General features: G+C 44.4%; 1 protein-coding gene and 1 long non-coding RNA gene across 2 annotated transcripts in view; one reads left to right on the top strand and one right to left on the bottom strand.

Moving 5' to 3' along the window:
• Window positions 1-1218, top strand: part of PLCXD2 (phosphatidylinositol specific phospholipase C X domain containing 2) — a 45142-nt gene extending 43924 nt beyond the window's left edge. The window contains exon 4 of the mRNA XM_035000204.1: window positions 97-1218. Coding sequence (XP_034856095.1) covers window positions 97-256 — 160 coding nt within the window. The 3' untranslated portion in view covers window positions 257-1218. The remainder of the gene's footprint in view (window positions 1-96) is intronic.
• Window positions 1-13900, bottom strand: part of LOC118007120 — a 45147-nt gene that overhangs the window by 19018 nt on the left and 12229 nt on the right. The window lies entirely within an intron of this gene.

Here is a 13900-nt window from a genome sequence, read left to right as displayed (position 1 = left end):
TTATTGATGTACTTTTGTTACACGAATGGAAATGTCTTGTTTCCATTTCTGGAAGAGTCCTTTTCAACTCTACTCCCTGTCCTGTCTTCTGTATAGGAATCTTCCTGCCATCCTGGACTGGGTGAAGACTCAGAAGCCCGGAGCCATGGGTGTCAACATCATCACATCTGACTTCGTGGACCTGGTGGACTTCGCCACGACTGTCATTGAATTGAATGACCTCCTCCAGGAGGACAGAGCTTTGGCTAAATGCTGATTTGGTTTTTATTTCAATGTTGGCTTTGTTGATCCAGGCCAGAGTTCTGAAGGGTTTCCTGTTAGGACGGCCCCTGGGCAGTGATGGGGAAGGAGGAGGAGGGCAGTTTCCCCTCTTCATAGGGCCATTTGGATAAAATTATAGAGCTTTTAATTGCATTTTTCCCAAATGAGACTTTTAAAAAAACTGAAGTCCAAGGGAAGAAGCATGTTTCGTGTGATCAAAGTCAGGGTCTCCACATGGAATGTAATGTGGAAATGGGGTCTGCAGCTTCCTTCGAGTGTCTCCGAATTGGCCCAGTTTCCTGCTGTCTCCCAGGATGTTGTATGCGAGCCAGTGAGAAGACTGAACCAGGAAGGCATTCTTAGGCAAAAGAATGGCTCGTGGCAGGTGGGGAAGGCTCCGTGGGTGGCTCTAACATCAACCTGGGGCTTTGAGGGAGAAAGGGGCCAGGCACCACTTCTTCTGGCATCTCGAATATTACCACTTCTTCCCCAAGAGAGTAAGACTTCTCGTCACCAGGCTATTCCAGCCACAAGCTGTTCTTGCATAGCTGCTGCTTGGGAACTGGGCACCTGCGTTCTTTGGATAAACTGCATATTGCCTTTGGTATCAGAAATGTGTTTCCCCGTTGTAAAACATTGATTCCTTTCCATTTCTATTGGCCCCTTCTTAAAAGTGAAAGGAACAATGGTGGGGGATCTTTTCAGTGTGGGGCCCAACAGGAAATAGATATGCATGTTTGCTGCATGCCACATTTCTTTGTTTTAATCCTATAACCTTTTCCCAAAATGGCTGCCAGGTAAACTCCTGCATCATTTTGGCAAAGTCCTCTTTGGAACGGGATCTTCAAGCCAGATCTTGGAATTGCATTTCATTGCTGCCTGCCGAGGACCCGGGTCTGTGCTGTGTCGTGTAAGGTATAACGCTACCGGAAGGCACCTTATCGTGGCACCGGGGGGGCAGCCGCGGGATGCATGGGCAAGTGCAATGGATTTAAGGAGGAAGCTCCGAGTGGGTTTGGAGCTGTTCTGTAACTTCGTGAAAACCAGACTACCTCAGGGACATTCAGGATGACTTGTGTGTCATCAAGCGAGAGAGACCCAGTGCTGGAACGTTTCCAGTTTGCATCTCGATTGTTCTACTTTCTGCAGGTTGTTTGGGGCCTGCTAATCACCCCTGCAGGAGGGCTGTGAAACTCAAGAGGGGATTTTGGGTTTTGTTTTGTTTTTTTAATTGATAAGAGGTACTTATCTAGGAAGAGCCCTCCTGTGTTTCTATTTATTTATTTATTTATCCATTTATTTATTTATAGATTAAGTTCAGTGCTTCTTACCTCAAGAGCACTCACAAAGGCGCTTCCTGAACTTTTCTCACCCAGGCCCAGCGCCGCCCTGATCTTCAAGGGGCCCGTGCGTTTCGGGACTGTGAGCGACCTCTGACTGGGCTGGGGATGTTCCCAGCTCCCCCAGGCCTGTCGGGACAGTGTGCATTGTGTGGGTGTGGTGCAGAGCTGAGAAGCCCCTGGCAGACCACGCACGGGGTCAGAGGATGCAACGGGTCATGAAGAACTCTCAGTTCTTGAGGGAGAATCCCTAGTAGAAGGTCAGAAAGGAAGGATCTGGAAAGAAAAAGGGGCATAGGAGTGTGTACGTGCTGATGCCCCTCAGAACTGTCTGAGGATCCCTAAGGAAATGTCAGCCTCTGGATTCTTAAGGCAGATAAACATGGACTCCTGGACGGATGTGTGTGTGTGTAAGGATCGTTGGGCCACCTCCCAGAGGCTCGCCATTCCTCCGCTGCCGGTGCTCACGCTGTGCGGCCGTGGGCGCCTGGGGTGAGCGGCCGAAAGCACACGCCCATGCCCAGCTCGCGCTCTTCCAGCCTCTCTGTAAAGTCGGTTCATCCCTGACCTTTAGCTCCCGCGGCTGGAGGGGGGTCACAACACAAATGCCTCTGGGAGAATCTGGTTTAACTTTTCCTGTTCTTGCATTTGAACCCCCACTCCGAGAGGTTTCTGAGATTGTGCTGCCCATTTTTTAGGGCCTTCTCTGGAAAGGAGTAAGAAAGGAAGTGCCCTCGCTTTCTCAGTTGTTCCTCAATTCTGCTATTAAACCCCAGTGACAAGCTCTGAAATCCCCGGCCTACCCTCAGGGTTTTATTTGTGTCATTATTGTTTCATTTTGGTCTTATTTTTAACTCTTGGTCCATTGCTAGGGACTAGATCGGTTCCCCTCTTTTAACCCTCTGTTACTTGGCAAAGAGATCAGGAGGCAAGAGGAGAATTACTCTGCTCTGTTTTATTTGAGCCTCAGCTTTGTCCAGGTGCTCAGTGCTATGAGGCCAGGTGCGTTGCAGGTATCTACACAGGACGCCAGTGACACCCAAGGGCTGCTAACTGTTCCGTGAAATGTTTACTTGATTTTTTCCTTTAGTTTTAAAAGATATAATTGCACTTCACTTAGGTTGTAACATTTAAGTGCATCTCAGTGTTTGCCTGGTAAGAGAAAAGTCATCAAGCATGACCCAAAAGCACAGAAAATGGTCCCAAGGTCATGGGCACGGAGCCCTGCTCTATGTGGCAAGCGCAGGTGCTCACTCCTTCTTACTGCTCTGGGTTGCCAGCCTGGCTTGCCTTCTGAAATTCTGCACAGGAGTTCTGGGAGCTGGGAGGAAGATTATTTGCAGTTCGCCCTTGATAAACACCCTTGAATCGGCAGAATCTCTGCTCCAAGAAAAAGTTGTTCAACATATCACAAAGGACATATGCATTCTGCTCTTGGACCTAAGGCCAAGCAGGAGACTCCGTGATGGGACAGAGGGAGAATAAACTTTAGGTCTACGACTCATTCTGCAACTGCCAACAATAAAAATGGTTGACCCACCGCATCATTTATTCTCACAAGATCAAATAAGGCTATCGTGCTTATTCAGAATTCACTTCAAGATCAAATAAAAAGCTACTTGACTGAGCCAAAGAGGGCTTTAGTTTCATAGGATTTGGGGCCATAGTTCTTCTGAAATGTAGGCTGAGTTTTTCATGAATTCTCTGGACCATCTGCCACATTTCCATGGCTTTGTGGCAAAGGGGACAATCACAGGTTTCAGTTAGATTAGAGCACTGTTTAAAGGCTTGAACTTGGAGCCTATTAGAAGTACCACTGTGGTTTCATGGGCACAGAAGATATTCTTAGGGTTGGAGAGAGAAGTCAAGATGGAACTGATGGAAGGGATGATAAATGATTGTGGATTAAATTTTAAATTAATGGCAGACCAAAGAGGATCATGCCAAAACTATTATATATATGCTGTATGAGACCTCTAATAATTAAGTTTAGTCATTTCCTCAGCACTGAGTCCAGACCCCTGAATTCTTGAGAATAGTTAAGCCACAGTCCGAACCCAGTTTTTATATAAACTCAAAGAAAGCACACAATCTGAGCCCAGGTCATGATCAATCTTAAGAATCCTAGTTCTTCTTTCATGACCTCACGTTCACATCACAAAGTGGATGTTTCTGTTCAAGAAGATGATGGTGGAGCATTCTGGAATGAAATGCAGTTTTGTGGTGGGTCAGGATTTTGTTTCTGAATCCTGCCATAAGAAAGTGTCCCCCAAAGAGACATGATTACAACCTGGCAAGAAAGCTTAGTGCTAAGCGAACGGTGGAGAAGCCGAAGAAATTGCAACTGAAATGAAATGGTTTCTTTTCACGGAAGCACTAGGGCTACACAAATTCAGGCCATCTTACCGAATGAGTTCGTGCCCCGGGTGCAGTTTTTGTAATGTTCTCTGTGGGCTGACTGCAGTTTTTTACTGGGAGGTTCTGGGAAATGGAACAGGCTAACGAGTGGGGCACAGCCATGAGACTTCTCTCTCGTGGCTTTGCAGCTAAGTGACCCTATGCTACATCTGCCTTGGTTCCTTAATCTGGAATAAAGATGTTGTCTGCGACTTTAGTGCTGTTCTGCACACCTTGGTGGACTAGCCCCCAAAACATCAGGCCCCTAATCATTAAAGTAAATGCCTCATACTCGGGGGTACCCAGTTCCGGTCATTCTTCCTTGTGCGGCATGTGTGAAGAAATGCCATTGGGTTCATTGCTCAAAAGTGTGGTGTGGGATGAGGGAACTGGCGCCTTTAGTAATCCGTAGAACGAGATGCGTGTAGCTGCATGAAATCAGCCGACGAAATCAGAAACTTGCGTTTCTGAGAGGTGGGCTTGCCCAAGTGCATGCTAAACAGTCATGTTACGCCACAAGGGAATGAATAGAAACTGATAACATCAAATGTCCTGACAGGAAGTTTGTTCTGAATGGCACAGAACGTAGTTGTCCCTCAAAATTCTACCACCTTTCCAGTCCTCCTTGGCCCTCTGCCTCAGATGGCTTCCTAGTATTTGCCATCATCACTTTGTCACTCACAAATGTTACCTTGGGATACACAGGAGTGAATTGATTAGGGGATAAGTGATTTCGCTGGAAATTGGCCCTAACTCCAAGTGATCATGGACAGCCCTTTACTACCCCAGGATGTATGGCCGCCTTATCTTCTGGCTTCCCCAGCTTCCTACTAGAAATATTGATACAGGCCCCTGTATCGCTGCACGGACCCTGAACCTGGAAGAATACAATACACATGGCTATCGATGTTGTTGAAATAGCAGTCTTAAAATGCTATAAAAATATTCTAAGAACACTTTCGATCCTGCAGTGGATATAGTGTTCTAGTCTTTTCTCCAGCAAAACTTATTCTTAGGGTTTTTCAGACTCCTTTCTAAGCTACATAGTTTGGATACAATATTTTTCTTCTCTTCACTGGGAACTCAATCCCACAGTCTATTGAGATGACCTCATCAATAGTCAAGAGACATTTTCCATCTCATTCCTTCTGATCTCCACAGAAGTCCACTTTCTCCTCTTGTCTCCTGGCCATCCTTTATCATCTGCCAATTACTATAAATAACAGAATGCTGGCAAAACTTACACAAAAAGGCACACGTGTTCAATGATGCCCAAATACACTCTTACCACCGAGGTTATTGCTCCGTACTGTCCCAAAGGCATAATTCTGCACCCCCCCACACTCCCCCACAGCCACACACAGAATCTGATTGGAACCCAGAACTCGAGGCCAGTGCTTCATTCAACTAGCAGGAGCTTGCTCACAAGCTTGTAGCCCAATGAGAAGCACAGCACTTTGAAGTCAAACAGGCCTTCAGTCGCTTTGTATATTTGCAGTTTTACATTTGCTATTAGTTTATAGCCACTAATAACACTGCGGTCATGAATCTATAGTATCAATATGATAAATCTTAGAACATATTCTAGACACAGTGGTACCTTGCTGCTACTATACTTACTAATTTACGCCCCAATATTAATAAGTATCACATACAGATTGTGTATGCATTGTTTGTCCTGGATATATGCCAACTAGGATCAGCACTTAGAAAATACAGACATTATCATAGTGAAAATACGTCTTGGTCAATTCAGATGATACGTGACTCTGATAAATACTCTATTAGATATTATGTTTGTCCTCTAGGCTTGTTTTATATTACAGTGCATGCTGTTTGCTAAGTTAAGTAAAAAAATAATAATAATAAATTGTACCAATTTTAAGGTTAGAGTTAAAATTTTACATATATGCTGCTTGGTACTCTGAAATGTATTTTGTGGCTTAATTATCTTATTCACACACATTTCACTTGGCTTTTCCCCCCCTAGGAAATCATTATTCAAATATATCTCTCCTTCTTTCTTATAAACTGGATCATACTGCTTAATTCAACCTAAAACATTGTAAAGCCAGATTACCTCATTTTAACTGTGAAAAAAAAATTAATAGGTATGACATGATGTCTTTTCTTGTATTTTATTTGAACTACCTAAATAGGCCTAACCCCAATAATAAATATAAAACTTCAGCAGGCACTTTTCCTTGATTCTACGTGCATTTTATTATCGGCCCACTTCTAATTTTTTTAAAGGCTATAGGCTCGGGGCGCCTGGGTGGCTCAGTCGGTTAAGCGGCTGCCTTCGGCTCAGGTCATGATCCTGGGGTCCTGGGATCGAGTCCCACATTGGGCTCCCTGCTCGGCGGGGAGCCTGCTTCTCCCTCTCCCTCTGCCTGCCACTCTGCCTACTTGTGCTCTCTCTCTCTCTGTCAAATAAAAATAAAATCTTTAAAAAAAACAAAAAAAACAAATAAAGGCTATAGGCTCAGCGTCAGTAAGATGACTTATCATATGATATTGGATGAGGAATCCATGGGAATTGGCTGATCATGCCCGTAGTCCCTGAGATGAGCATGAAATGTGCTCACAGCCTTGTCACCCGTGCCTTTCTGAGCTTCACCCCCCAACACTTCAGCTGTTTCTCGTAGGCTTGGGCCAGGTCCTCCTGGCCTCCATATCCTCACCCGACCACCATCTCCAGCCCACGTTACTCTGAACGACTGCCAAATGCCCGGAGATAGAACAAGGCAGAGATGACGTGTTTGTCCACACACAGAGTCAATAATGAGAGGGCGTCCAGGCCCTGTTGGCAACGAAGATTCCAATATTTTCCTCATTCTTAATTCTTTTTAGTAGAATACTGGAGCCCACTTAATTTCAGTGAATTTCTCTTTTTGCCCTCTGCCTTACAAAAATAATGGGTTGAGGTGAAAGTCCTGTGTATGAATTTAGTAGTGATGAAATTAATTCCATGTTATCATTCATTTCAAATAGTTGAATGTTACAATAGCTAATTAGGGATAATCACATGTAGCAATTGAAGAACAAGGTAAGAGTCAGATTTTTCACCTGTATTTTAGTCAGTGTCTAGTAAATCTACCATACTATCCTCTGGTTGGCTTTCATATGCACCATGTTCAGTCATTCCCATTTGGTTTCAATAAAAAATTACATGATGAAGTTAAGGCTGGGTCTAACCATAAGCAAAGCGGGTAAAACCTGCATGGGGTAATTGCAAAGACTCCACTGGCCTGCCTCAATATCTGAACATACACTTGGGTTGAGACATTGCTCTATGAGAATGGAGCTGGTATATTGTGTACAAATGAAGATTTCATTTTGTAGCTGGGTTCTGAACATTCTAGTTAGCACGGAAGCTATGGCAACAGGCATTTCAGAGATGCACAGCCCTGTGTTTCTATCCTAACTCTAGCACGTCCTGGCTGTGTAACTTTAGGCAAACTAACATCTCTAAATATATAGGATATAGGACTAATCATACCTCCTCTGATGGGTTGTTGAGAAGTCCACATAAGAAACTATACAGAAAGCATTTTAGCCCAGAGCCTGGCACTCAGAAATTCTCAAGAGTAGTTTTATTAGTCTTAGTTTGGGGGTGGAGACTTTGCACCCACCCCTCCCAGTACCCGGTACGATCCCTTCAACCTGGCTAACTTCTAACCCTTGTGTTGATTGGTAAATGATTTAGCAAAAACTAATTCATAAGAAGGGATGCAGATAAATTCAGACAGTGAAAGAGAAGTTGCACGACCACTGGACCAGCTCTGCATGGCTCAAAGAGTGAGTGGGGTTCATGCCCCTGGTGGTATGCCAGATGATGTGAGGTGGAAGGCCGTCACATCCTTGAATAGCATTCATGTCATTAATCACTTAATCATTCTGATTAGTAGAGAGGAAAGTCTCAGCTTAGTGATGAAAACCCTCTAACCCTTGTTTACCTAGCAAAAAATTTTTTTAAAAGGCAATAGCCTCCAGCTAACATTTAATACCATTTTGTTTGCATTGTATTTATTTTATGGTTACCTTCTCTTTATGGCAAGTGATACTGGGTTTTTCAACAGTGATATAAAATTTCCTTTCAAAGTAAATTTTTAAAAAATCCACTGTGAAGCTTGGGAATGACCTTTGTTTACGATCCTTTCCAGGTTGAAAAAAAAAACTGCCACACACTTGAGTCAACTGCACACTTTGGTCAAGAACTGGGTTTTGCTGTGCTCTTTCCAAACATCCTTAACTAAATAAATAAGTATATAAACAAACTGCTATTTGAGATAGAAAATCCCCTCTTTTTTCGCAAGGATACTCTCCATGTCTCCTGTAGAAGTCCGTGCCCCGACCACCCTCTTTCCCAGCCATCCTGTGCAGCAGTTTAAATGGGCAGGAGAGAGGTGCCCAGTCACCCAGTCCCGCGGACGGCCACGCCCAGGGTTACACACAATGCAGAGAGCAAACCCTGCTTCCTCGACTTGGGAAGTGAGTCTTCTTCTGTGAATCCCTGAGGTTAAGATGCCTGGATGCCCCAGATTTTTGTTGTGCTTTTTTTTTTGCCCTTCCCCCAAAGGAATTCTTCTTGATCAGCAGTATGTTTCTTTGTTTATCCCTCAGTAGATCTGCTCACTTGGACTGAAGGAGTGTTATTATTTTTAAGACTCGAAACCTTTCATTCTCAGAAAGGGTAGAAGGTTGCAAGGGAGGGACAGTGGCCAAAGCCCATGTGCCTCAAACCCTCACCCAGAATGGCCTGGGCAAGTGCCAGTTAAACAAAAGTGCTAATCAGACTGGGCGGTTTGCACAGCTGGGCAGTGTTTTTGGAAAGCACGGGTGGGGAAGGGGGACCCAGGAGTGTCGCCTCCATCCAGTAGCATCATGCAACTGGGAGAGGCCTGAAGCAAGCAGATGGCTTCAATCTAAGGGGCCTGCTGTCTAAAGGATGGGACTTATCCTGTGGAGAAAGGCCCTGAGAAGCAGAGCTCTCATTGCAAAAGGGGCCACTGAAAGCTGTTCTTTGTTTAACCTGAGAACTTCTCTGCCTTGTGGCCTAAAGACTTTCCTGCCTCCATCCTTAATGGGCGTTTGCTCAACCTGGGCCCAGCAGTCTCATTTCTAGGCCTCCACTAAGCATCAGTGGACCCGGAGGAAGACATTAGATCGCCTTTTGTAAAAGCTTCCCCCTTCCCCAACAAGCTTGCGGGTCTAGAACTAACTTGCCACATCAGAGGGGTCAGTGGACTACCTCAGCAGGACCAGAATGCCCTGACATCGCACACAAAATTTTGGAAGTATGTGCACTTCTTTCTAGTAGAGGATCGGTAGCTCTCCTCAGATTCTCAGAGGAAACTATGGTCCTAAGAAATTTACGTACCACTGTCTATCAGTACCTGTGAGAATGAACGATCATTTAAAGGTTGTTAAGCAAGCAACGATGGCCGACATAGGCCTTGGTCTTTCCTATTTAAAAAAATGAACTAAACTAAGACATATGAATTTGTTGATTATGGATGCTGTCTTTCAAGAGGTAAAGTTGGATAGAAAAAGATAAAAAGGAACAGATTAAGCAAGTCCAAAGGACTTGTTAGGTGGGCTCTAGCATGAGAGGGCAGTGGGAGATGGGAGAAACAGACACACTGGCAGAGATGGAGGGGTGGCTGGGTGCCCTGCACAAGTCTGAACACCACATTTCAGAGGGAGGTGGACAAATTGGAGCCTTTCAAGAGAATGACGGCTAGGAGGGTGAAGGGTCTAGAAGTAATGTCACCTGAGAAACTAGGAATGTTGAGTTTAGAAAAGACTGAGAAAAGGGTGATGGTGAAATCTTCAAGTATTTTCAAATTGTTAGATGACGAGATATTAAAATCTTATAAATTTATATGTGGAAGGACCAAAGAGCTTTTGTCCAGGTGCTGATGTTACAGGAGAGAAAACTGAAAGAGAGAAAAGACTGGCCCAAGGCAGTGCTGGGACTAGAACCTGGTTTCTGAGTCTCCACCCAGCATCCTTCCCCAACACTTGCAACTGTCTCCCTGAGTGCCTGATAATGCCGAGAAGAACTAGGACCCATGAGTTGCCATTTCAAGACGGTAGAGCTTGGCTCAGTAAAAAGCATTCCTGTCTGAGATCATGAGCTCACCATCAGGCAGAGTATTTCTGAGAGTGTGCATTAGTTTTCTATAGTTGCTATAATAAGTCACCACAAGCTTCGTGGCTTACAACAGCACACATTTGTTACCTTTCAAGTCTAGAGTCAGAGGTCTAAAATGGGCCAGCCCAGGGCAGCATTCCTTCTGGAGGTTCTAGAGGAAAATTCATTTCCTTGCCTTTTCAGCTTCTAGAAGCCATTCCTTGGCCAGTGGCCCCTTCCTGCATCTTCAAAGTCAGCAGCATAGCATCTTTAATCTCTCTCTGACTCCACTTCTGTCTCCATGTCTCCTTTGATTCTAGCATCTTACAAGGACCCCTGTGATATACTGGCCCACCTGGATATTCCAGGATAATCTCCCATCTCAAAATTCATAACTTGATCCCATCTACGAAATCCCTCTTACCATGTAAGGTGACATATCCACAGGCTCTAAGGATTTGGGCACTCTTCAGCCTACCACGGAGTACTATAGAAAGTGCATGGACATTGGTATAGTTTTAGAACAGTGAGTTCAAATCCTGATTGAAGCACCTACTCAACGCATGACTATTACCCCTTCGAGCTTCTCTTCCCTCACCGATAAAATAAGTATAAAATTTCAAGGTTACTATAAGGATTTATGTATATATATCTATATATCTATATCTATATATGTATATATAGATATATAAACGCCTAGTATATAGTGCACATTCAGTAAGAGGCAGCCAGGTTTGTTCAAGAAATTTCCGGATGATTCTCACCAGACAGGAATTCAATAGAAGAAACTCTATTACATGAGAGATTGGCTAAAGTGACTTCCAAATTCCCTTCTGGGATTGCTACAAGAAAAAGAAGTGGAATAAAAGGATTTTCCTCCCATATATACCAGTCTACTTCACAGATCTGGTTGCAAGGTCACTGCTTTTCTTTTTCTTTTCTAGATCTGCTTTCTGCCCCTGCAGTGCTGCTATCAGGCTTGAACAGGACTGAGAGCCTGGTCTGGTCTGCAATGATTGGCCAGACCAGGCAGCTGAGACCAGTGCAGGCACCCTCCTTCATATCTGTCAACATACCTGACTGAGAGCAAGTCACAGCCCATGACCGCTGTCTGCAGGGGCCAGGGAAAGCAGGAAAGCAAATGGAGGGAAACACCTTGATTTGGTGTTTGAGAAAAAGTGAAAGCCTGTGTTGATGCTTCTTACCACCGTCCCAAACTCTTCAGCAAGGACTGGAACAGTCATGGGCCACCACTGCTGAGTCAAGAAGGAATTTGAGAGAAGAATCCAGATTCTAAAGCAGCAATCAAGGTAGGCAATCTGTCTGGTCATGGGCCTTTCTCTCAAGATCACAATACAAGCACTTTGCTCAGCCTTGTAGCCAGGGTGTCTCTGATGATGGCCTACTGAAGGAGATGTATGTTAGTTGTGGGCGCATGTCAAGAGAATTCAATCATTTGTCCACCAACATATTCTGCAAGGTGGGCTGTTATTTTTCTTCCATTCTTGCTCCCCTTTGAAAATCGTCATTGTTCCTCTACATATTTCAAAGGTTTAGAAAGTTTACTATCTTTCATTATAAAAATCGTATGTGTGATTTCTTGAAGTTCTTCCATTAGTCATGGCTCTTCAAACATAACTCTGTTCCAGAATTTTGTTTGCATGAATTCTTGATACTTTCAAGATATAGCATGACAGTTGGCATAATAATGCTGAGGAACACACTGTCCAGAAAACTGTCAAACTCAAAATGATAGGCTCTCCTAGGAAGCCATATGCATTTTTCTGCTCTGGAACCTAAGGAGTTAAAGGTCTTGAGATTGCTGGAGCAGAATCAAGCCTATTTACCTAAGCTTATCACCCAGGGCAGCTGGGTCAATCATTTACTGATGAAAGGCTGTTTCCCAACTTTGACAGAAGACCACTAAAGTCCTTGCCTGACTATCTCTATAGAACAGACACAAGGCAGTGTAGAAGGTACTGCACTTTGTGGCGAGAGCCTGTATTCTCTTCTGACCAGAGACGTTTTTCTCCTACCCAGAGTTGTAAATGCCACAGGGTCCTTCCCTAGCTCAACAACAAATAAACATGAACAAGACCCATGCACAAACTAAATACCTGATGTCACCTCCCGCATGAGAGCCTGGGGCTTTGAAGAAGCTTGCCCTACTTCAGGAGGTCTACTGGGAAGAAAGAGACTCGAGAACAAGTTATCAAGTGATTCTCTAGGGGGAGTAAGATTATTAAGTAATCACCAAAAAACACGGAATTTTTCCCCTTCAAGTCTGCACATTCCAGAAATATGTCCTTTTTAATAAACATGACCCACTCTGCTTTAGGTCTGAATCTAACTCTTCCAGAAAGGTTGTCATATTGTCATCCTATATACTTGTCAGATCTATGCAATGGCTCCGAGCTCTTATCATTGTTAGAAGCCCTGGTGATAGAGAAGCCCTATTTTTCTGAACTCCCTTTAGGGAAGGGGTTGGGCCATTTACTCAACAAGGTAATGTTTGACACTATTTTGTCAATCATTTATGGAATTGGAGTGTATCCCCTTTAGTGTGGTTTGTGGCCGGAATTTTTATGTGGCTAAGGCAGTTAACTCGATGCAGGAGTGGAGGCCATTGCGGAGGGTAGTGCAGACACAAATCCCATGTGTGATTTTGGGTGAGTCTGTGGCTAACTCCCAAGAATGTGGGGAAGAATTACGGAAACTGATACATTTCTGTGAAGATATTAACTCTGTAAAATGTTAAGTGTGCGTCTGGCTGGTTTCCAGAGAATGTTCATAGATAATGCATGTGAAGGGGGTGGCTTAGAGGGGGGTGGGGAGTGTGTCAGAACATTCCAATGCATCGGCCAGATTTACCCACAATACCTTAGGCTGCCTTAGGAACAGATAGGTCTTATCTATCCTTTCTGCATAGCATCCGCTTAAGCCAAAACCCTGGTGGCCATTGAGAGTATATCCAGCTTTTCTTCCCGTTTCAGGCATATTGGATATTAGGTGGGGGGAAGTTACTCTTGAGATTGACTAAACGAGATAGACAGTATTATTCCTTTTACAAGTTAGGAAGTTAGAACCCAGAAGTTAGTTAATTTGCCCAAGTTTACTCAGAGGCTGGGCCCGGTTTCTACCAAATTCTGCCTCATTTCCAATCCAGTGTTTTTCCCAAGTGGTCATGGAGTTAAGCACATGTGGGAACATAAATTGTGGTGTGTGTGGGCGTTGGGGGGGTCACTGAGGAAAGCAAGGCTGACTAATGGAGTCAGCAGTTCTCCACCTGCCCTTTGATGTGCCATGCCCGAGGCCAGCTGGGTACCACTATAACCAGAACACCAGCACTGATGAGACAGGACCTTCTTGGAGGGGAAGGAAGGGGGAGGAACAGGCGGGGAGCAAAGCGAAGTGTTCCCAGTCCTAGTAGTGATGGTCCCTGGAGTCTTCCCAGTCCTGGATATTTCTTAAGTAAACCCAGGGAATTTTCAGGCTAGATCTTCGCCCCTTTCTATTCCAGAGACTCAAATTCATGAGCCCCAACTTAAGTACGACATTTGAACTATGACATCATTCCAATCCTTCTCCAGGAACTAAGAAAATTAATTACAATTTCACTTCACCTCAGCTCATATCCACTCATCTAAATCCCTGGGATTTGGGCAGAAAGAGGCTTAAAGCAGGAGGAACCTTCAGCAATCTATCATATCAAGACTCCTGGTAACTGCAACCCAAAGAGACCCATGTGAGCCTGGAGTCCAAA

This window comes from Mirounga leonina, unplaced genomic scaffold (genome assembly GCF_011800145.1).
Source record: "Mirounga leonina isolate KUSES-001 unplaced genomic scaffold, KU_Mleo_1.0 Mir_115, whole genome shotgun sequence".
Lineage (NCBI taxonomy): Eukaryota > Metazoa > Chordata > Mammalia > Carnivora > Phocidae > Mirounga > Mirounga leonina.
This window is presented reverse-complemented; position numbering and strand designations above follow the sequence as displayed.